Source organism: Cydia pomonella, chromosome 8, assembly GCF_033807575.1.
Source record: "Cydia pomonella isolate Wapato2018A chromosome 8, ilCydPomo1, whole genome shotgun sequence".
In the NCBI taxonomy this organism is placed as follows: domain Eukaryota; kingdom Metazoa; phylum Arthropoda; class Insecta; order Lepidoptera; family Tortricidae; genus Cydia; species Cydia pomonella.
In genome coordinates, this window is record NC_084710.1 from 8,820,132 (window position 1) to 8,845,749 (window position 25,618).

General features: G+C 35.5%; 1 protein-coding gene across 1 annotated transcript in view; it reads right to left on the reverse strand.

The window, feature by feature from the left end:
• Positions 1-25,618, reverse strand: part of LOC133520490 (tachykinin-like peptides receptor 86C) — a 94,338-nt gene that overhangs the window by 27,690 nt on the left and 41,030 nt on the right. Inside the window, exons 4-5 of the mRNA XM_061854930.1 lie at positions 18,716-18,850; positions 6,432-6,509 (exon numbers count right to left, since the gene is read on the reverse strand). Coding sequence (XP_061710914.1) covers positions 6,432-6,509; positions 18,716-18,850 — 213 coding nt within the window. The remainder of the gene's footprint in view (positions 1-6,431; positions 6,510-18,715; positions 18,851-25,618) is intronic.

A 25,618-nucleotide genomic window follows, 5' to 3' on the forward strand; every position in this document is an offset into this window, starting at 1 on the left:
AACCCGTACCCCCCTGGAGCACCCCGCAAACCTTCGAGCTATCATATTCGCACGCACCGATAAGGCTCTCCGCTCCCATTCGATGTCCATGTCGTCCTTGAGGTCGGCCGCAACCACATGGCCTAAATATTTAAATTGGGTTACCCGGTCCATAGTATTGTCATTTAGCTCAATTGCGGGGAACTCTGAATATTTGTTGCGGTCGCACTCAAAGACGACATACTGGCTTTTTTTAACATTATATTTCAGACCGTGACTGACAGCATAGGCCTCGCACACATTGAGCAGCCTTCGTATACCACAGACCGAGGCGCTCAGAAGCACCATGTCGTCCGCGTAATTTATGTTGTTAACGCATATTCCGTCTATATGACACCCGACATGGATGCTGCTGAGCGTCTCAATCAGTTCGTTAATATACAAATTGAAGAGCGTTGGTGAACTCAAACCCTGTCTTACCCCACACTCCAACCTGTATTCATCAGACAGCACATTAGCCCATCTAACGCTGTTGACCTGATTTCCATACCAGCACCTGAATATACGTACCATTTCCGGTGGTATACCGGTTATCTGCAGTTTTTTTCCATAGTATATTGTAGGAAACCAGGTCAAAAGCCCTAGATAGATCCAGGAAACAGGCAATAACTAGGGTCTTACTCCTAGTGTAATATTTGATAGTGTGCTTCAGACACAGTATCACGCAATAATATTTTATGCAGCAGTAACAAGTGGGTAGTGACCCTGCCTATAAAGCCGATGGTACTGGGTTCGAATACCGGTGAGGGAAATTATTTGAATGATGAACACAGATATTTTTTCCTTGGTCATCGGTGTTTTCTATGTATATAAGTCCAGTACCCATAGTGCAAGCTTTGCTTAATTTGGGGCGAGGTTGATATGTGTAAGATGTCCCCTATTTATTATTATTAGTAACTAAAAGGTATAAGACAGGTCAGTGGCAAAAGTAACGTTTAGAAATACCCCATGAGCACAATTAGTTTGACTTACTTATACAAAGTTGCTTACCGTCAACACTAGGTTTAAGTTAGTTTTCCTAAATACCTTAGTTTAAACTACTTAGTTGTTTATTCTTGTTTTAAACAAATTTCCACGGCGTTTCTAGGGGCTTCTAGGGTTCCGTTTCTCTTACTTTGACTTACTCGTAGTTACTGAATAGTAATTAATTTTGGGTCTGTTTATTATAGGTATAAATGCTGCTTACAAAAACAAGAACATTCTCACCGATTAACCTTAGTTGTTTTATTTTCATTATTCAAAGCTTTCTCGGCCATGACGTTGCATACATTCCACCGCCATACTATTAAAATGTATTATGTGCAGAGATTTTAGTAACGTTATACAGCTTTATGAAGCTGAAGTTACATGTGAGGTTTGAGGTACTGCATTCTACCTGGAACGCTGCCAGCGCTGAGCGATCGTCTGATTATGAATTTGCAAGATGGCTTACAACATGTATAATAAGTATACCTAGATATTTTTCTAGCAGGAACAGAATTTGCTTAGTGCTTACCACAATAAAAATATCGACAATCTTGTTATCGATAAGTACATACTTACTACTTCAACGAAGTATACATATTTAAGTGAAAGAGAAAGAGGGTCATTAATACATCAGTGCGATACTGTTAATAATAAAAAACTAAGATACACCTACACTGTAGCCATATACAGAGACACAGACACAGATTTGCTATGGGATCAAAAATGGGTTTAATATAGTACATGTTGTATCATTCTGCGTCAATTTGAAAGACAATTTGGGTGTGTGTTTATCATGGAGTGACTTATGGGAGAGTTAATTCAGTGACACGAAGAAAGAAAATTACAAGGGTTTCAATTTGTTTTCTAAAGTATGTAAAATATAAATAAATTTATAGTTTTGTTACTATTATCTATTTTTAACGCACCCTATATTTTTCTTTGTATTACCTCTATCACGTTAAAGTGGCACTTATCGATAACAGGACTGTCGATGTTTTTATTTTATCAAACACTTAGACGTCAACGTTCGTGCTACAAAAATATCTAGGTATAATAATAAGGTAAGTAATATGAATGCGGCATGTTAGAGCAGACATTTATTTTAATGTAAGGAAATAGGTAGGTAAGAGTCAAAAATCGTCAAAAAAATGCATAAAACACTATAGTTAGCGATAACGTTTTTAGAATTTAGAAACGTGTACGATATTTCAGTAGCAACGCATACTTATATTTACATTTCAATTTAACAACTAAATATCCCGAATTATATGAAATTTTATTTGAATCTACGCATATAATATATACTTCCTAAAAAAAATATTGGGATCCGTGTAAGGATGTAAAAGAAAATAAAATGCGAAAAATGGCCTTTCTAATGGCCTCAGAACAAAAAGTTAACAGTTCCGAACAACTGGCAGTCCGATGCCGTCCGACGGACTGTTAATCAGTGGGCCCCTTTATATTCATACTCGTACTTTGTCTTGGTGATTTAAACTTTATATAACTTTACTAATTTAATGTATTTGTTTCGTGTGATAAAACGGTAAAGTTAATATCCACAGTAATGTATGAAATTAAATAATTAAAAAACCGGCTATGTAAGTACGACTTCGGCTCATGCTCCGACAGTTCCGTACTAATACAGTATTTTATATTGCTTTTTAGGGTTCCGTAGCCAAATGGCAAAAAACGGAACCATTATAGATTTGTCATGTCCGTCTGTCTGTCCGTTTATGTCACAGCCTCTTTTTTCCAAAATTATAAGAGCTATACTGTTCAAACTTGGCAAGTAGATGTATTCTATGAACCGCATTAAGATTTTCACACAAAAATAGAAAAAAAAAACTATAAATTTTGGGGGTTCCCCATACTTAGAACTGAAACTCAAAAAATCTTTTTTTATCAAACCCATAAGTGTGGGGTAATATAGATGGATAGGTCTTCAAAAATGATATTTAGGTTTCTAATATTTTTTTTTAACTGAATAGTTTGCGCGAGAGTCACTTCCAAAGTGGTAAAATTTGTGTCCCCCCCGTGTAAAATCTAAAATTAGAGAATGATAAATCTAAAAAAAAATATATGATGTACATTACCATGCAAACTTCCACAGAAAATTGGTTTGAACGAGATCTAGTAAGTAGTTTTTTTTAATACGGCATAACATTTTAATTTTTTTTTTGTCAAACCCATACGTGTGGGGTATCTATGGATAGGTCCTCAAAAATGATATTTAGGTTTCTAATATCATTTTTGTTAAACTGAATAGTTTGCGCGAGAGACACTTCCAAAGTGGTAAAATGTGTGTCCCCCCTCTGTAACAGAATGAAAAATCTAAAAAAAATATATGATATAAATACATTACCATGCAAACTTCCACCTTGGTTTGAACGAGATCTAGTAAGTAGTTTTTTTTAATACGTCATACATGGTACGGAACCCTTCATGGGCGAGTCCGACTCGTACTTTTATTCCCGATTGTCGACCGTTTAAGAGATACAAAAATTACAAAAACAATCCGTTTCCTGTATGGGGTAAAACGAAGTAAGGTAGAACGAGTGTATAACTGTATACCTACTTAGTCTTTGTACAACTCCTTAAGTTTCGAAAATATTTAAAATATTTCGATATTTTATTTATATTTTTGATAAGCATGTACTTTGTGTAAATGTAATAAGTGTTAAAACTCATAAGCCAATTCCACCAATCACTTAATATATTGCAATATATTATGTATACATATATTCGACGACTAAACGTGGTCATCCACGTTAGCATAATAAGCGTTTAAAATAAAGTTTTATTTAGTTATTTTTTAAATTAAACAAAGTTACTAACGTCACCGGTAAATCGATTCTCGGTTACATTTCCATATTCAGACACAAAGGAAGTCGTATTCTCTTACATTGTATTTCAAGGTTACATCAAAATGTGTAAAAGCATCTTTGGATCCATGAAATGAAAACGTATTTGATTCCTGAGATTGCTTCATTCTCAAAATGCATTTATCCCATCTCCCTTTGGAAAACACTCATCATTTTCAAGTACCTCTTTGTTTCTCAATGAACAAAATTGCGTTAATGAATCGTCCCACAAATAAAGGGATTGAGTTCTGACTGTAGTTTGTATGTGTTATAGCTCTTTTTCCACAATCTATAACTCCCGTGGGAACAATATAGGCCTGTGTCGTCGTACACCTACATGTAATAAGATCTTTTTAAAGTAAGTGTGATGAAAATATTGTTTACACTGCCACACGTGATTTAATTATTTAGAGTGCAAATCTCGACCTTAACGAGCACTTAACCCATATTAAATGTAGTGTTACGGCATTGGACAAACACGCCATAATACGGAAATCATTTGAATGGTTTCCTCTATTTGGCATACCTTTCTTGACCCGAAACGCTTTTCGCTTGGCATAATCGGTTTTCATCTCATGTTAATGTAGCAGAAACTTTACTCGTATTTACTAAAAACTGAATATTACTTTACCAGAAAATAAGTCTGAGTAATCAATTGTCGAGGCCGATTATCTTTAGAAATAAACTTGGTAAGTTTTATAATTGTATTTGTCATTATACTTTAAACGACACTTAAAACCACACATTTAAGACTTAAATATTGCCCTTAATTTTGTTTGTTGAACGTAATTAAAAAAACAGCTTTGACATTTCGAGACAGTTTACATCAGTAATAAAGTATATATTATTTATCGATTCCATATTTGTAATTTTTATCGTTTGTACATAATAATGGATATGTAAAAGTGCTTCGTGGCCTATTTGCTGCATAAATGTTTGATATTTGATATTTTATATATATGAGATTTCAAGTCCTTTTGGCATGTTTCACATTAGAATAGATGTGACGTAAATCCAGGAAATGAGAAGGATATAAAATATATGGCGCGGCGCCTGATTCTTGCAACGGAAGATATAACCATCAAATTTATCATCTATCTCAATTACTTACTCTAAAAACGAAAATTGTGAAAAACTGCTGAAAAATTTGTTCGTCAGATTTCTTGGTTATATCATTAGCTTATTTTTACTTACAGTATCCTGCTCTCGTATGCAGGGGATTTACGAGTGCATGTTTTCGTGATTTTTTTCCTTCAAGCTAACTTTAACCTTTTAAGGTTTAGGTTGGAGTTTGCCCTTGCAAATAAAGTCTAGTTTCCGTGTGAATTTTGTGAGATAAATCTTTGATTAAAACGTGTAAAAATTCAGTATAAAAACTAAAATCTTGCGTTGGGCTCATTTAAATCAATTTTATGTCTTCAAGATCAGGATTAAATTTTGTTATTAAATGTGTGTATGGAACGTTTTTTTTTTACTTGGCCAAATGGCATTACTTATATAAAACCTGTAGCCGTAGCGTGTATCCGAATATTTCCACTTTATAGCTATGTCGCGACAACAATACATCGTAGTTAGAACACAATGGGTTTGCCAGGGCTAACCGTTTGAGCGCAAAACCAAGCATAATAAAAGTTTTGTTTTGCGTATTTACGTCTTAGTTTTCCTTTTTTCTGCAGCTAATTATAGTGTTCAGCTTCCCTGACATTGTATTAAGTAAATCCTAAGTAAAGGTATAATTATATCTAGATTGAGAATAATTATAGTCTACAATATAACACCTATTATTTTTAATAAATATACTATTTGGAAACAAACAGTCTATTCGTCCATCTAGATATAATTATTTGACATTTGTTCAGTGACCTTTGAGAAAACAATATATTCTTCAGGCTCATCAATCACGTTTTAATTACGTCCAAGATATGTCTTGTGGAGAAATAATTAACTGACCTGCATGAGTCACTACTACGCCTACGTAGACGACATTTTTCTACGGGATTAGGTATCATGAGTAAAGCTTATTTTAATTTGTGACTGAACAGATGATGGCAGGTAGGCACAGATCATAAATAATAAGAATAACTATAATTTTAATTAGCAGTACCTAGCAGTGGTAAAAATATTTTTATTAGTAAACACAACCACAATCTAGACATTTCTATCTAAAATGGGCATTGTCGGTTAACTACCGCGTCTACGAGTATCACAGTCGGCCTCTTGGTAATAGTGGGTAACTTTGTTTGATTTGTTTTGGGACATATTGCCCAAGTTTATTAATATTTCGGTTGATAGCCAATGAAAGCTACATGAAAATTAGAAAATTAATTTCAGACAATTGGTGTCCCATATCGTTTGAAGTTTTGGCTCAATCAAAAATTAAGTTTCAGTTTTAAAAGTCTGAAAACCACATATTCCCATATTTGTCTAACTCGTCGAAATATTTCGGCCGATCTCTCCAATGAAGTACTTCCCCTAGGGCATCCTGTACACGCCAGGGTGCCTAGCCAATATTTCGTTCAAAATTTTGCACATACACGTGTTAAAAAATAAAAATATATTACTTACACAAAATCCATGTATGATACGTCCGGCAGACCGTCCGGCCAAGCAAGCAAGCAAGCCGTCTTGAGGGTGCCTTTCGACCTGCCAACAATGTTTTGAAATTAAAATCCTGACGTGCTAATAGAATGTTCCGAGAAAATGGTGTTTTCTCATAACCTATATTTGGAACAGAGTTCTGGAAACTTATGTTCCAAATCAAGGTTTATCATAAGGTAACTATAAGAGTCATGAATCATATACAATATATTAAACAATCTGGGCAGCAGGCTTTATCGGCCATTAATGTCGAGAGCCATGATGAGAATCATTAATTTTGCCGATAATTGAACTCCCTTTGGACGTCTAAATTACCAATGCCCTGAACATTAATAACCCTTAATTCAGCAAAAACTATGAAACTAAAAATAAAATGCTGCTTTTAAAATTATTTATAAAACTTGTATCCAAAGTTATAGGCGCGACGACAAGCTAAACAGTACGAAAAACTAACATTTAAAAGATAGATTTCATTTTATCGGACAGAGGGTCGGTAACTTGCATGTAACACATCTGGAGTTGCAGGCGTCCATAGGATACGGTGACTGCTTACCATTAGGCGAGCCGTATGCTAGTTTGCCACCGACGTGGTATTAAAAAAAAGATTAAATTCCAAAATAATATGCTGAGTTCACACTTTTCTCCGAAATATATTATTGATATTATATTAGCGAAATGCACGATAAGTAAATGACATAATTCAGATATAATTCTAATGTCAGTGTACGTTCGTATTGGCCTGCCAACCTTAGTGAAAGGTCCACACACGTGGCGTCCCAAAGTAAGAGTCTAGGTAAGTCTAGGGTAGAGAGATATATAGCAAACTAATTATAAATATATGTATACCGTTGCCTTGTAGCTATATAATACTTATATGTAGCTTTGGGGTTAGGTCGGTGTGTGTAAGTTTGCCCAAAATATTTGTTTATTTATATTTTTACTAGCTTTTATTTAACTTGCCCTGTTAATTATTTTGTGGGTCAAATCTCGGAAGCAAAATTTTGCACTTTTCGATTTCCGATTGAGCTGAAATTTTGCATACATATGTAAGTAACATTGCAATATTTTAATAACATGGAGTTGATCTGATGATAGAGGTAGGAGATGGCCATGTGAACTGTGATAAAATAACGCAAACTATATGTGTGCTGAGTTTGTTAGAATTGTCTTGATGAGTATTAGTTGCCCGTGGATACATTCAAACAGACGATCTTGTATAGGATTCTGCTCCATAAGCTAACGTTTGAAAAATTGACAGAGGTCATGTATTGCTAATTTGATATTATTTCAAATCCGAATTGACTTAGTTGTCATTGAAACGAGGCAAGGGGTGTTTTAACGACAGCTCGGTAATTGTCATACCCGTTAAGGAAATGAACAGAGGAAATACCTCTCGGGGGTTACTCCAGCATTAATTTCGTAATATAATCAGGCCTATTTTCGTACCTTCGTCAAAGTTAATGCCTCTTTCTTTAATCACGTTGCGAGTTACAATACATACAACCTAAGTAATGAATAAAACTAATCACATTAACACCTGTGGGTGGCGCATTGGTATGTTAGTTGTGAGTTATTAACTAGAATAAAATTAGTAAAATGTTATGTAATGTAACCAAATATTATCCTCCAGGTGCAAAAACAGGAGTTTAATTAAAAAAACCTTAAATCCGTGAAGGTGTGCCTATATTACTTCTGAAGAATTTCCTCGATTTATGTAGACCCCATCATTATCATAATTATCCTGAACATCTTATCAGTATTACCAATTCTGGAGATCAACAACTAATGTAATCTTTTATGAACTATGTCAAATGAATAAAAGAAGAAAATTTCAAATACGTCCAACTTAAGTAGAAAAAATCGAGAACATTCGTTATGAACTCGGATTGTGAATTCGGTTAAAGACAAAAAGTGTAGAAGTGTTACCTACCCAAGAGTTCTCATTCACAACCTTTTCTTTCTTGGTGGTCACCAACAATAAATAGTCAATGAAATCGCAATCGTAGAACATATATATGTTCCATCTATCTATTTGCTACATATGTACCTATTTATTATACATAATACCTATAAATTAGACCGCTAAAACCGGCTTTTTCGGCTTTGCCGTAACGAAGAGAAAATAACTTAGTTACTGGTCTAATACTATTAAGATATTTTTGTAATTTAATTAAAGGGTTCAAGATGTAAGCATCTTTTCCTTGTACTTCTTATGAAACAATATTAAATTCAATCAAGTCTAACGATGCTTTTTGATCAAATATTCTGTAATTGTGATTTATCTCTAATAAAAATAAAATATATAAATTAAACTAAATGCTTGTTAGAGAAAAACATATCCTCCAAAGAATAAAGCCCGACATACACGACAACGATTAATCAGTCCGTTCGCAGTCGAACGTAATGTCCCGCTCATAACACATTAAACGATATAAAATAAACACCGACCGATAAGATGTTTGTTAAAAAACGAAATACGATATAAATACAATTAAGTTGTTACATAATTAAAGACTTTTTTCTCCAACTACAAGTTATTGGCCTAGTCATAATTAAGAAAATAAAACCAATATGAGAACTGACGTAAGCAAGTTAAAATTTTATTATGCTATGCTATGTAAGATTAAGATGTTTGACATCCATATATAACATGTACAGTCAGCATCAAAAGTCGGATCTAACAAGTCGAAGCCTGTGTCCGAACTGTGACGTTTATACAATAAATGTGGTGGAACGAACGATCTGTCGACACTCTTCTGTAGACATTTCGTGCGCTTCGCATATCTGTACCGCCTTAGCGAGTAATCCGTCCGCTCTAAGTAGACTTACTACGTTACTAAAAATACCACAAACCACTCGATCCCGTATAAGCCCGTCCTTCAAAGTATCAAACTCGCATACCTGACTAAGTACTTTTAGTGCCGTCACATATTGATTGATAGTTCGACCTGCATTCTGGGCGCGTGTAAAATACTTAAATCGCTTGTACATCCTTCGCCTCCTTGCTCACTCCCGATGCCTTCAGAAACACCACGAATTGCTTCCACCATTTTTCCATGCGTCGGCGCGGGCCGCCGCACAGCCCTCGACATTTAATTCTGGCGGAGGACAAGCGTGCTCCATTTTACACACAACTAACACACTGAAACACGGTTATTTAATTATGATGTTTTACACTTATCACGGCGATTACGCTTTTTAATTAATTTACCGCTGGCACCATGTGTTATTTCAACCACCCACATACATATGAATATATCTAAGATTAGGAACTACCTACATATTGTTATTGTAAATCTACAAAACCACTATAACACTGTTGTTATTGTTGTCTGGAGGTTGGTGAATGTCTCTACTCATCCTGTTATAGTGTAGATCCAAAAATAGTAAATTTAATAATAGATCATTTATGACGGCACTGAACATTTAGACAGGTACTAACAATCTTGAGTAGGACTGTATGTAAATCATTATACGAGTATGTATGTAGAACCATTTTTTCTCCACCCTGCTGAATAAGGCTGAGCCAAATTAGACTAAGGTGCTTATTAGGGATAAAATTGCGTCACAAAAATGAAGCTTATCATTTAATATCCCATGTAGCCCTAAGAAATTTAATGGAAATAATTTGTAGCACCTGTTTGGAAGTTTGGAGACATTGAGGTATTTTTGGCAGAGTTGAACGTGCAAGGTTAGGTTTTTGGTTATTTTTAGAACATTCATTGTGCACGATTTTCCCTTGGGTTTTGTTCCCAAGCCGGGCGAGGAAACCTTGCGTCACACTGGCTCGTGACAAACCTACTCGTGTGGAATGAAGAACGTAAAATTTTGAATTTTCATTGAGATTTAAAAATGATATTGAAGGACAGAAGTTAAAGGGGCGAAAGACGAAGACATATTTTTATATCTGTACCTTTCTGAAAAATATTATTATTAAATTAAAATTACAGACAGATATTTAAGAAATGTCTGAGTTAAATTACTTTCTTTTTTCAATTAAGTATATATCGTACATGTTAAGAACCCCTCACGCGTTTGCGTTAAGTCTCATTTTGTATGGGATTTTGAGTTTCCAAAACATCCCGCTTAGCGCGCTGTTTCTAAATCCCATACAAAATGAGTCTTAACGCAAACGCGTAAGGCAGTGTCTTACCTGAGCGAATAACTCGCGAACGCGAAGCGGCAGGCGCGTGTGAATTCAATCCTTTGATACCTATGGAAGTGTCCTACGTGGGCGATCTCCGAATGCCGTTGGGCCGCCGCGCCGCGCCGCGTCGCATTCTCGAGTCATCGCCTACGTAAGCCGCGCTGTAAGTCACGTCACGCTATCGAATAAATTTACACTAGCGGTTAGCGGTACAGTATTGTAGCGGCAAGTAAGTGAAATGCAAAAGCGAACATGAAGAGCATGAATGGTGGTTCATTTAAAAATAAAAAGATTGAAATAGGCGAACTTTATTGGTTTTATTTGTGCACAATCACGCTTTATTCTTTATTCAGGAAAACACAAAGTATAAGTTTACAGCTACAGCCAAGGCACTTATACTGCTAATACATATGTAGTCAGAACATAAGATTAGTAAACTTGTATTACACACATTATACATTTTTGGAACTATCTCTAGAATTAAACATACATAAATATAATGTATTACTAAGTTACATAGAGATTTAAAAAAAAATGATATTAAGTAACATAGGTAGAGTTTAAAAAAATCCTGATACTACGTTGTAGGGACGGCCAGTTGTCTGAGAATATGTCTGCGTTTTGGACTGTAGCTATGAAGTTATTTAGTAATTCTATTGCTCGGTACATGGGTGCATTTGAACCGTGATAGGTGCGAACATTTGGATATGCGAAAAGGTTTCTGGCTCTACGTGCGCTACGCCCTACTGCAGCTATGTAGTTATATTAGGGTAAAAATACGCATACGTTCCAGAACGGATGGGTTGTCAATATGATTTCTTAGAAGCAGACAATAGTGTAAGGCAAGCGTTTGCTTACGCCTTAGTTCGAGAGACTCTAGCCCTACCATTCCCAATACAAAGGATGATGGAAATAAGTACGGGTAGTATTCGTAATACCTTTTGTAAAGATGTCTAGCAAAACGTTGGACGCGCTCGACCATAATGGTATATTTTGCTTCCCGAGGGTCCCATGCGATAGAACTGTACTCAAGCTTGCTGCGAACATAGGCATTATAAAGAATTATTGCGATTTTAGGGTCACGAAATTCAGAAGTCGTTCTAATAATGAATTGATTGATTGCACCTTTCAAACAAACCCAAATTGTACTTGGTTTTGGGATAGGCTTCTATTTACAATGATTATTTAATAGTAGTTTATGTGACGGCCACACAATGAATTAAAATACGAGTAAGGGTTTATGAAATGAACGTTGTGAGGTGATTATTTTCAGTTACATACACTGTTTTATCTACACACATATATAACTTGAAGCGTTTACAAAACACATGTTACGACCAGCATTGCGGCATCGTTGCGCTGTCGCGAAACCCGTGAATTTAAGCTGGCATTTCCAAAGTATCATGATCGTTCAGTTTATACGAAAGTTTTGCTTTAGATAGTTTATAAACAACAAAACTAATTTATTTTATACAAACAAATTGAAACAGATATTGAACGTCAAATTGCGTTGAATGAAAACTTTTGTTGAAATGTCACGCAACCGTAGTTTTTTTTAAATTAATAGTGAAACTAGAAACTATCCTAACTGCAATATCGTTCGATATCAAGTTACATGCGACATTAGTCGAAATTGTTTGGAATTGATCCTTTATATTTTATATCAAACAAATCCTCATCTCGAATGATATTAGAATAGAGGTCGAATCGAACTGGTATTTTTTCAGAATTGTTGAACATGATGTTATAATTATGCGATAATTACACACTCATGTACACATAAGAAATTTGTTCCAAGATAAGCTGGTCGTAATTTTCAGGTTTTAAACACATCAGAAAAGGTTTATGTAATGTGTGTAGATAAACAAGGATTATAATGTTGAATTTTAAAACCATCCGACACAACTTACACAATTTTGGCTGAATTTCTGTCACCAGTTTTAATGAGGACTGAATATCATTAAGACGACTGCAATTATCCGAATTAAAAATCATCCCTTCAGACAATATTTTTACAGAAACCGCACTTGGATTGGTTAATGCATTTGGGAGCTACAAAGCCATGGATACCATGCCACACAGGCAAACCTATACAGGTTTAAGCCACGTTAAACCTGTATCGCCCATATGTTGCATCGGGTTTATAAACCACTTTAATGGTTTTATAAACCACAATAGTCGAAGCATATTCACATATAATATCCACATCTTTTATCAAAATATTCCCTATGATTATTTTTAACCGATTAAAAAAAGGAGAAGTTTATCAATTCGACCGTTATTTTTCTTGCATGTTTGCTACCTCAGAACTCGTTATTTGTAAACTGAATTGAAAAATTACATAAATATATACCTATAGTTCCAAGTTGGTCGAGTTTTTATTTAATCCAGTTCTGATGATGGAATGAAGGAATGAATTAAGGGAACTTCTCAAATCACACGATTTCCGTATCAACAAATCAAGCACTCCTATTTAAAAAAGTGCCATTTGGTGAAGTGGAAATACTGATGAATTTTGTTAAGTAAGTACCCTAAGAAACATTATTGTGAAAGGTCCAATTCTTACGATGAATTTCATGAGGAATTGAGAGAACTCAAATCTTGATGGATTCCGATCCGGACCTTAAAACATTAAACGTACCTGAAGCGAGAAACTTTTAGTGATAGGACTATTTGGCCAAACATGAACGAGTCCAAACGAACGAGCAAAACTCTGCGTCCCCCATAACAGAAAAATAAACCAAAAATTAAAAAAAAAGGTAACGAACTTCAAAAATATAAAATTTCTAGTGCGTCTAAAGGAGATCATATTTTATTTTAACCTTTCAAACAATCGGTGTTTGGTTTTCTCGTCAATCGTTTACCCACACTGTATATTTGTGTACCGAGAGCACTGAAACGTTTTTAACTTTATACTTACAGCAAAGCTGAAGAACCGTTAAAATGTAATTTCCTCTACAGTAGATAAACAACTTGCTATAAGTCTTTGAATTCGCTCAAAATTGTGAAAGTTCCGCGATGCCGATGACATGTTAGTGTCTAGAGCTTTGTGATTTCGGTATAAAGACTTTTATTTTGTTAGTATTTTGCACTACTACAATGGAGATATAATAGCAAAGTGACCTGTAAGAATATATGTCAAAATTATGCTGTTCTAATGGGATTCAGTAAACCTCTAATAACTAGCCTTTGGTTATTAAATACACTTGGTCCGTACTAATTAGGTTTTAATCCTCATTGTTCTCCTCTAAATTCTAAGATACAGAGACTATGTTTTATTCAATTGGTTTTGCCGTATTTTAAACCTTAACAAAGGAACGCACAAACTTTCCATTTCCGGCTATCTAAGGCTGCGTTTCGACCAAAGCTGTGCAAGGATGTGTAGCGAGGGTTGTGTTTTTCATGATTCAATAGAAACGCTTCATTTACCTATATTCGCCAGTGCAGCTCTAGTGGAAACAACTCATCGGAACGAGGTTTTTGTACATACAAAACAAGTGAAGGGTGTGAGCGAGGAATGTGTTGCTAGGGATATGTTGCGAGGTACTGACGCGGGCGAGAAATATTAAAGGTGACGTTCGGATTCCGACCGCAGCTGCACTACTGCGTCAGTATTGCAGCCTGACAATACTGCAGACTGCATTACTGTTGCAAATGTTGTTGCCCGGATTCTAAACATTTGCTGCAGTAATGTCACGCTGCCATACTGCTGTAGCAGTGCAGCTGCGGTCGAAATCCGAATTCGCTATAAAAAGCTCCGGTACCGGCTCACCGCACCCCGTTCGCTTTTATGAAAAGACCCCGCTACACACGCTTTCACCGCTTAGCTACTTCGCACATCTCTGGTGGAAACATTCACATCGTTCCACATCCTCGCTACGTATCTTCTCACCGCTCAGATACCTCGCACAGTTGGAAACGGAGTCTAATACACCTATAACAATTTCAATTAACAAATGGATTACCGGGCTATTTTATGCATATATATTAGATTATGCTGTCACAAATTCACCAAGAATTTAAAAAAATGTTATGGTGCGAATGGTTTAAAAAATAATACGTTATGTGACTTGGCCGGTATTCAGCTGTTTTTACATCTCATTCAATTCTAAAGAACGGCTTAGGTATACTTAACGGTGATTTAGGAGAACTGTCGTAGAAATTTTACCAGTTATTTGCAGCGCTAAAACACAACATTATCATTTTCTAATAAATAAAACATTATTGGATAAAATGATGTTCAAGTTAAGCATAAATATAGTTTTAATTGCTGCATAAAATAAATCTGGAAAGTACACACATTCTAGTAATATGGGTTTAAATGTTTTTGCCCATATCTGAAAACTATAATTTGTGGGTTAGTTAGGTTTTAGAGATTGGACTGCAGTGCTCTAGATGTTGGATCAAGGAGGGAATATACATATTATACACGTAACGGGCTTAAGCCACTGGACCCTACCTTATACCCGAGAAATTATTTACGAATGCTTTTTTGGTACCTAAGCAAGATATCCACTGAGTATGTTAGCCAGTTCACTGAGCTATTTAACTGAGATGGTATAAGCAAATATCATAACCGAGCGTATCTTATCAAACGAATTCCCGCCGGCTGATTCAGTACTACGTTAATGGTTTCGAATACACCGTTTTCCGACGAAGTGTGAATGATAATTTTGTATTGGTTAACTTCACTTCACTAAGTATCAGAAATTATTTATTTTTATTCCTGAATAATTAATGAAACAGAACATACAACATAAAAAAAGAACCGGGTAAGTGCGAGTTGGACGGAAGGTTCCGCACTTTTTAGTATTTGTTGTTGTTATACAGGCAACAGAAATATATCATCTGTGAAAATTTCAACCGTCTAACTATCACGGTTCTTCAGATACAGCCTTGTGACAGATGGACAGACAGACAGACGGACGGACAGCGGAGTCTTAGAAACGGGGTCCCGTTTATTCTTTGAGAACGGAACCCTAAAAACAACTTTTGGGTAAGTAGATAGTCTACTTGGATGTGTGTATTGAAACATTTGCAAGAAACACAACACAACAATTGATCTCATGGTAGTGCCGAAAAAGCATAGGTACCATTTTTCAAACATTCATACTTAATCTAATCTTAACAGGTGAAAAGAAGATTTACAGGTAGGTGTAGGAGTATTTTTCAGTCGCAATGGGTGCAAATACATATCCATAGAGCTTCTTTGCTGCTATGTCACCTTGTTGTAAAAAAAACTGGTTCAACAGAGGCGATTCCGGCTATTTATTTAAAGTAGATATCAGTAGCGGCGCGTGGAAATTCTGGCTAGGCAACTCGGAACAAAAAAAAACCTAATTTATCATTATGTAATTTTTTCATGATAAAAGTGAAGCGTGCGCTAGGTGTATCCTTAGGCGCGACCTTTTGCAGTTAGTGAATAACCACCTTTTCCATACTATTTTACACAAAAAATACAAAATTTCACGGGCTTAGTAACTTTATATATAAATTTGTGCACAAAACTAAATAAAATCACATAAAAACATTTAAAACTCTAATAATAACAACAAGCCTTGGTATTGGTAACAACCGCGACGGGAGTGTTATCATAACATAATTCCATTTTCCTTATACCTAACCTTATACTCTTACGTTTAAGGTTTTTATTCAAATGAATAACTCGATACAAGACCGAGTTGCTTTGAAGCTCATTCGCGCACACTCTCTATAGCAAATTTTTTGAGCGTGTGCGTGAGTTTTCGTATCTGCGCATGCGTGAATGAATAGTCAAGCTGAGTTTCTCTTCGCGCGCTCGCTATGATTAGTTGAAATGTAATCAATAGTGAAGCTTTAGTAAATCGTGTTAACAATTCCAAGATAATGTATTACGTAGTGTTTTCATTATGGATATAATATTTTTAATTTTAATGATGATTTATAAGCTTGGTTTATGTAGCAATAAATTTTAGGCAAGCCGGTGGGAACCGAGTTGTATAGAGCCGCCGCCCCTGGTAGATATTCGACAACGGTATTGATATACGGGATAATAACGGGACAGGTAAAAATACAGGTCGCGATACTTAAAAACGGTGATGATCTCGTATATACGGGATGTATGGCAAATCTAGTATTGTACAATTAGTGAGAAGTGAGTAACGTTTAGCGAGTTTTTCTTTACAGGCGAGTGAATTCTCGCTGGCCAGTATCTAAGTACCGAAACAGTCAGCTGTTAATACAATGGTGTTTTGTGTTTCTTTGTTCTAACGGCACCTTAATTTACACATTTCTTGTGCGTGAATAAAGACGATAATTTGAATATTTTATTGCTGTTGACTTTGACAAAAAGCATTTAGTTGATTTACGGCCCGATTCGAAGAAGGATTAAGACACGTTTAAGATCTTCGAAAGATCTTAATATAGATCGATAACTAAACGACATGTCAAAATTGACGTTTATTTCGATTCCGCTGTGATCCCAATAAGGGCAATAAGATCTACATATCTACGATATTTCTAACGTCAAAGTGACATTGGTTGCCCAAATCGAGCTGCTTCTGTCAATTATATGACACACAAACGATATCTAAATGAGAACTTATCTAAACCGGAACTTATCGTTATCATATCTTATTCTTCGAATCGGGCCGTGTGTGTGTTTTAAGAAATGCTAAAAAGTATGCAACAAGGACTTTATGATGAAGTTCACGATTATGACTGTCCTAACATCGTATGGTATGGTTTTGTACTTCATGTCCTTATGTTCCCTGAGATACAAACATTTTCAATATATTTAAACGGCCTACTCATGTATTTCCCTTACAGCAACTTATCGTAATGATAATTTGTACTAATAGCCATAACCCTGAACCAAAGTAATATAATTTACTGTCAACAGTTCGGTTTCGTAGGGGACGCAGTTTTAACCTAACCTAACCCACTTGTTGTTTTCGTGGAGGTCGCAAATCTAACCTAATTCCACATTTCTGGCAACAGTTCGTGTTCATGGAAGCCGCAGCATAGGATAAAATGTTAACGGAGTGTGATGAAATACATAGTTACCATTAAATACGATGAAAACCATCATTTTTATAAAGGTCTTTTATTATTATCTTTACCAAAACAGGCCTCTTTATTCCGGAAACAAATTCAGCTGAGTCTACTTACTCCCTGGTAAAGTATTGAATTGAATCGGGTCTAAAATTGTATATTAATTGTAAATTGTAATCGTAAATCATGATCAAATTTATAAATTGTATATTGATTAAGTTATGTACAGTTTTTGCTTTTTACCATACTTCCTAATGGTGAGTAGTAAACTCACAAGGAAAGGTACCCAACTGTCCGGTTCCGATTTGATTTATATTTATATATGTTATAGAGTAGTCTAAAATAACGGACATGTATTTTTTTTAGCTGCCCAAACTCAACCTATTGGGAGGAATTGTCCTTCAAAGTACTAAAAAGTTACTAAATCTTCTAACTCCTATAGAAAGTGATGCTCGAGCAACTTGCTAGTTAATGGCTTCTTTGAGTATATGTTTAAGAGCAGGAAAAATAATGTACACGTGTTTTGTTGTATCTGCTTAAACTCAAGTTTTCCCAATAGGTTGAGTTTGGGCAGCTACTCTATAACATATATAAATATAAATCAAATCGGAACCGGACAGTTGGGTACCTTTCCTTGTCAGTATTAACTCTTGAGAATTTACTCACTACACATCTCTAGCCCGAATAGATTCGGCCCCGGCAAGTAGCAACGCGACACAACCTTATATTGAGACGTAATTTCAAACGTAACACGATTTGGTTCCAAGTTTTGTCTAACAATTTGTGTATGAGGCAACAGAAATTAACGTACGCTGGCTATTATAAATAAGGGAGTGCCAATAACTATTCAAGCGATCTAGTACATATCTAATCCATCGATATGAATTAGATATGTCATGCTAGGTCTGTATGTTTTTGCTAGAGATACGATTTTCTTTAGCAAATGTTTGACGTATCTTAAAGTTCGAATCGGGCCGTGTGGTTATCTTTCACACTCGCATCATCGTAGCATGAGAGAAAAGGTTTGTGATACGACCCCGGTCGTTAGTTAGTTTTTTGAGTAATATATTACCTGTATTCCTTTGTAGTGGAGTAGAGCAGACAAGGCACAGCGAGCAGCATGCCGCTCACCCAGATGACCGCTATCGTTATGAGCGAGCACGTTTTAGACATCCGCGGCCGCATCGGCCGCACTATCGCCTGGTACCTGCAATAAAAACTAGTTTTGACGTTGTTCTTATGAGAATGCTGTCCTTAGATTATTCATTCCTAAACTGAGATAAATAGATGTATAGTATACAGCGATAGGTCTATTGACGAGGAAAAAGTGGTATATTCCCATCTGTGCCCGCCCCACGTCACCACCGACATACAAGAGGCGGGCACAGATGGGAATGATTTGTATGTAGCGCCTATTCCCATCGGTGCCCGCCGGGGATAGATAGGAATACACCGAAAAACTTATTAATTATATTACTGAACGCACGAATATTGAATTATCTGAAATATATGTCATGATATATGAATAATTTAATACATTAGATAATAATGTACAATTCTAAACCCTTGATCTCCCTAACAGAAAAATAATAAACAAATTTAATACTAAAGAAGACGCCGCTGTATTCAATACTTTGATCCTTATTTTATTACAATTCGTTAAAATGTTATCGTTACCCTAATTGCGTTAGTTTTTCCTCTCGATATAACATTACCATTAGTTATTATTTTTCTCCATTCCGCTGAGAAATCGCTGAGAAGTTTCTCATCATTAAAACAAACATTTCCCAGTAAAACAAAACGACAATATTATTGCTGAAAAAAGCTTCATTTTGAACGAATAGAGTACCGTCGCGATATTGTTTTTGTTTGTTCGCCGATTTCTCGAAGACAGCTGGGCCAATTTAGTTTCTTTTTTGTTTGAAAGGAACTTTTCCAATGTAATGGGTATGCCTATTGTGATTTAAGTAGTTTTTAGTAGCTAAGTATAAATCGTGCATTTTCTATAGGAATGCGTCATTTGGTGATATATAACTACTGATGAAGACCATAATATGATGGCATGCTGTTTTGCAAAGTCGGTTCTATTTTTATATTACGTTTTAAGTAATACAATGTTTCACTTAATGTAGATCATTGAAATTCTAACGCAGCGGCTTACGTGGGCGATGACTCGCGAATGCGACGTGGCGCGGCGCGGCGGCCCAACGGCATTCGGAGATCGCCCTATAGGACACTTCCATAGGTATCAAGTCAAGTATCAAAGGATTGAATTCACCCGCGCCGCGCCGCGCCGCTTCGCGTTCGCGATTTATGCGCTCTGGTAAGACACTGCCTAACGGAGTATTTCTTACCTTAACACCACAAAGTTTTTAAAACATATTTGTTACTTACATAAGTTTACAAGTGCTGATGATAGAATCGTGAACATTAGTTTAGGAATATAGGGTGCTTTCTACCCCAGTGCACACCAAGATAACTCTTTAGCTTGTGTATGTTCCCGTGAGAACAGACAGGAACATTATTGTGTCTTTTAATAATTAAACGCCAACAAACTACCTTAGGTAGATATACGACACATGCATAAATAATTTGCTACTGTATTATTTTTTTCAGTCAAGTGTTAATAATAAGAAAAACGCAATTAACCGATTTTTAAGACTAAGTTACTCATATCTGCTCCGTGAACAAAATTTTGTACCGAGCACTAAAAAAATATACTTATTAAGCTACTACAGTTGTGTAGGAGCATTTACAATCAAGTGCGTTCAAAACAGTATTTCGTACAACAGGTATTATAATAAGGGTTCTTAAAATTCAAGGGCTGAAGCAGGCCCGAAAATATCGAGTCCTAATTATGTACCTACCGTTGACACAATATTTTTTCTAAAACAGCAGCAAACACTTAAAATGTTAAATATAATTAAAGTAACTTCCTATACAAGAGTAAATAAATTTGGTTCGTAAAGCGTTGCCTAGACTTAGCTTTTAAAAAAAATCAATGGTTGTACTATATAAAATGTATCTGAACGTAGCGAGAACGAGCATACTTAAACCCGTTAATGTTTAAGTCATACTAAGCAACTTTTACTATGGGACCAATCCTGAAAAAAATCCAAAAAAAATTTGACTGGTTCATACATTTTGCTGGTCTGATGTTGAAATTTCCTATGGGAGAGTAATTTTTTTTTCGCGATTTTGGGGTTAGCCCCATAGTAAAAAATACTCAGTGTGGCCTAAACGTTAACGGGTTTGAGTAATTGCTTGACGTTCAGATAAATAATAATTCAGCCTATATACCACTTCTGGGTACAGGCCTCCTCTCATGTTATAGATGCAGCTTGGGCTATCGTCCCCACGCTGGCCCAATGCGGGTTGGACTTCACATACCTTTGAATTACGTCGCGGATGTATGCAGGTTTCCTCGCTATGAGTTCCTTCACCGCAATGCTAGTGGTAGATATCAAATGATATTCCGTACATAAGTTCCGAAGAACTCATAGGTACGAGCCAGGATTTAAACGCGCAACTTCCCACTAGGCCACACCACGGCTTCAGATAGATACTATATTTTATGAATATTCATAGTAACACTGCTATTGTTACCTACAGGTACTAAATACACATACGAAAGTATTTTTTTATCTATTTTACTTTGCGAAGTGTTTCTACAGTGAGTGCGTGAAGAACTGCCGAGGTGTAATTTATGTGTTATTCTTTATTATTTGCTTAATATGCTTAGCTTGTTATGGGGTGTATGTTATAGTGCATTTATTAAACGTGTTAGTGTAGTTACAAGTTATTTCTGTTGTTGGCGATCTGTCCTTTAACAACAGTAAAGTGTTGTAGGTACGTAAAACTCATAATACTATTTTCATTAGGTCATCTTTGTAAATTTTTTACTACAATATCATACGCTTAATGTATAAATTAAAATTTTTCGTTTCTTTAATTCCATAAAATAGAAAAAAATCATTGCAAATGCTTTGGTAAAATCAGTGTTATCGATTTTTGAAGAAAACTGTGGCGTCGTATATGCAAAATGCCACAGCAATTCAGGGCGCCTTTCGTTAAAATCAAAATCACGTGAGAGACTAATAAATTAATATAGATATCACTGGCACGGCCTGATTCGAACTTTAAGATACGTCAAAATTTTCCTAAAGATACGATATGGATAGAATATGTCAGTGTCAAAAGTGACGTTTTTGTTTGAAGAAACGTTCCTTAGCAAATGATCGACGTATCGTAAAGTTCGATTCGAGCCGTGTGTCATTTAATCACATTTAATTCACAATGACTTAGACGTACTGGAGTAGAAAAATATTTTCTCAAACTTGCAATGAAATGTTGACATGACTTACTTCAAATTAAGTCCTACGAGTAAAATAGGTACTACTTATCCGGTGCGATAAGTGAAGATGATATGTACGAGTAAAGGAATTTCATGCAGCCTTACACAACTCACCTAGACCTAGGCCTGTAAAGCAACCTTCTTTTGTTTTTAAACGTCAAATTGTTACAACGTCTTGGCATTCAATCATCAAATAATAGTAGATTCGTTATTTGTTTTTAGCTGTGTAAACCTACGAATTAAAGTTTTTTTTATTTTATATTATTGTAAGTTTAAGACAACTACTACACAAATCTCGGCGAGAAACGCGGTTGCCGGCCGCGTATGCCTAGCCATCCATATCTACTTTGCCTGCAACCCTTCGTTTCCCGGCCTCTATAGTAATGTTCTAGTAACACAACAAAAGAGGTATGGGCACTGTGAATGTCTCCTTACTTTGTGTGGTAGGGTACAGCACAGCGGATGTCATTCCAGATCTAGAGCAGGGCCCAACTGGGGCAGTACCTTCAGAAAACCGAAGTCAAATAACACTAGACCCTACTCATAGTGTTGTTTTCCTGCCGGTGAGTAAGGTTGCCAGAGCTCAACCAGGGTGCGGGGTGTTAGGGACGGCAACGCGCATGTAACAGCGTGAGCAGCAGGCGTCCATAGGCTACGGTAACCGCTTACCACTAGGCGGACCGTATGCTTGTTTTCCACCGACGTAGTATATAAAAAAACCTAAACAAAACAAAAACGTTTGATTCCTTTCTAAAAACAGTTGTTGTTTGCAATTTAAATGACGTATAAATATGAATAGGCAACCATTTCTAAAGACGATCTCTTGTTTAAATACCTATGCCACATAAATTTCATTACCAAATATCATTCCCAATTCAACGAGAAAGTTATCGAAGCCTAAAGTGCTGATATGACGCATGAATATTAATACTCATAAATAAATTGTACTAAACGTTCACAACCAAAAACAAGGTAACATTTAATTTATCTGATATTGGAACGAAGTTCCTGATCGGACGGTTGGCGGATGCGGGCTAGGCGAAAAAAAGTGTAAGCGCATTTCTGAACCGATTTGTGAAATTTTGTGAGCAGTTTCGATAATTATTATTTTGTCGATTAAGTTTTTTTCTATTTGTTATATGTATAATAATACACTTTTTTCCAACCGACACTCGGTTATCCACGGCATTCGCACACTTTTTTTTCTAATCACGACAGAATATAAATATGGGGACTTGTGTACAAACATAGGTATATTACGATCCTTATTTTCAAAGAATTAATCCGTTTAGTTAGTGTTTTTTGTAAGGAATTGGTTAAAGTGCCGTAGGTTCAGAGAGCAGAGATTTGAAAAATTGTACCGCTTTTTTAGAGAGCAATACGGTTGCTAAAAATTTAATTAGCAATCTTGAGGATTTGCTCTAGGAACTTCAGTGATTTTAATCCTGATTTTTTGACTTTAGAATAAAATCACGAATATAGGTCGAAAACGGACTTTAAATTATTTTAACAATTTATGCATAAAAGCTAAAAATATGAAAATTACTTCTAACAATGCGCAAATTTTTTCGAGAGAACTCGGCGAATACTTGTTTCTTTTTTACAACAACAAATAAACATGATATCCAATGTTTCGAGCACGCATATCTATCTCGCTCACGCTTACGCCGGTGAAAGTGAGAGAACAACACGGGCCTTAACGGTTGATGCCGTTCTATGGCTATGTACGAAATGGGGGAAATACATACAATCGATGACAATCCAAGGCAAGAAATTATGTGGACTACCATGAAACAGCATTTTCACACTATTTGGCAGCTAAAATAATATTCTAATAAACAGGACTAAGTCTGCAAACGATACCACAATGCTTAAAAATAAAGAAAAAGTGCAACAACTCACTGTCTCAGTAAGACTCGAACTTTCGAATACAAGATACCAGCCCACCGCTCTACCAACTAGGCTACCGAGACTTAACCATTAACAGTGAATAGATTCCAGCAAATCCTTTATTTGACAGCTGTCAACTGTCAGATATGCAATATGCGCCATATGCCACACTAGGGCGACGCCACAGTCTAGCACAGCTTAAAAATAAAGGAAAAGTGCAACAACTCAGTCTTCATAAGTTATGTTGCATTAGGCAGTCTACAGCATAACTAGAAGCAGATTAGATTAGATTTCTTTATTTCACGATGTAAATTACACTATAAATTTGCTACATTCGTCAAAAGTATGCTTATCTTCTCATCATGATCATCAAACATTACATTATAAATTAAGAATAATAAAATTAAAATTAATTGTGTGTCCCAATAAGGATCGTCATGTGCAAAGAAAAATATGTCAAACAATTGAATATAAACCAACTTAATATTAATTTGGAATTGTCGTGAAAATGTCAAATAAAGATAAAAATATTATAAAAATATGTCAAACAATTGAATATAAACCTTAAATATTAATTTGGAATTGTCGTTAAAACGTCAAATAAAGATAAAAATATAAAAAAAGAACAATATGTCATGTTTAAAATACAAATGCACACAATTTAATAATAAATAAAATAACATATGTCGTTACAAATTCAATTCCATGTACTCATTTACAGAGTACAGAGGGTTATCTAACAAATGGTTTCTCAAAGAGAGAGACTTTCAGTTTCAATATCCATAGTATCTGGTACTATTGGGATCGTCAGATAGAGTACTATTTAATCCAGTATGTTTATTACTAAAACCCTTACTCAAACCCGTTCATATTGAGCAACTATTATGGGGCCAACTCCGAAATCACAAAAAAAAATTACTCTCCCATAGAAATTTGAAAATGGCGTTGAAATTTTACGCCAGACCAGCTAAAATGTACGAAATAGCCAAATGTTATTTCGGGGTTGCTCCAATAGTAAAAGTTACTCAGTATGACCTAAACATTTACAGGTTTGAGTAAATTGTTTCAGAGATTTAAAGTTTGAACAGTCCTGCAGATTTATTTTGTGAAACATAGTTACAATATATACTCATATACCGTGTGAAATCAGCACGCTGCGCGGAAAGAATGGCTTGCAATTCGGAAAACCGGAACACATACGAGAAAATACGAGTAGAAAATGTTGAAATAACGACGCATTACACATTGCTTGCAGGGTTTGGCCGTACGTGAGCTAAATGTCGAAGTCAGCTGGCGTTGTAAGTGTTTATTAGATTTATATGTGTAACATCTAATTACAACATGGAGGGGGGTAGAGTAAATTCAGCAAAAAAGACAGTCACAGTTTAATCACTGTGAGGTTCACATTTATTTTCAAAAAATATGTAATTATAATGTGTTTACAATTAAATACTCGTCAGGTCATAAGTTCCGTTACAAATATTTAACTGATAAAATGCTATAGGTACAGACCCCTTATTATTCATATATAGGGGTTAAAAGGTTATTTAATGCTAAATTACTCACAATATAATTGAAAGTTATTTTATTTCAAAATGCAAAAATACGCGACCTCTTCGAGGTGATATTGATTCTTATTTATTTATTTTTCGTTTATACATGGTTAAATCCTACATGAAACAAAAGCTGGGCTTTTTATCTTTCTTTAAATATGTAATTCATGTGTATTGG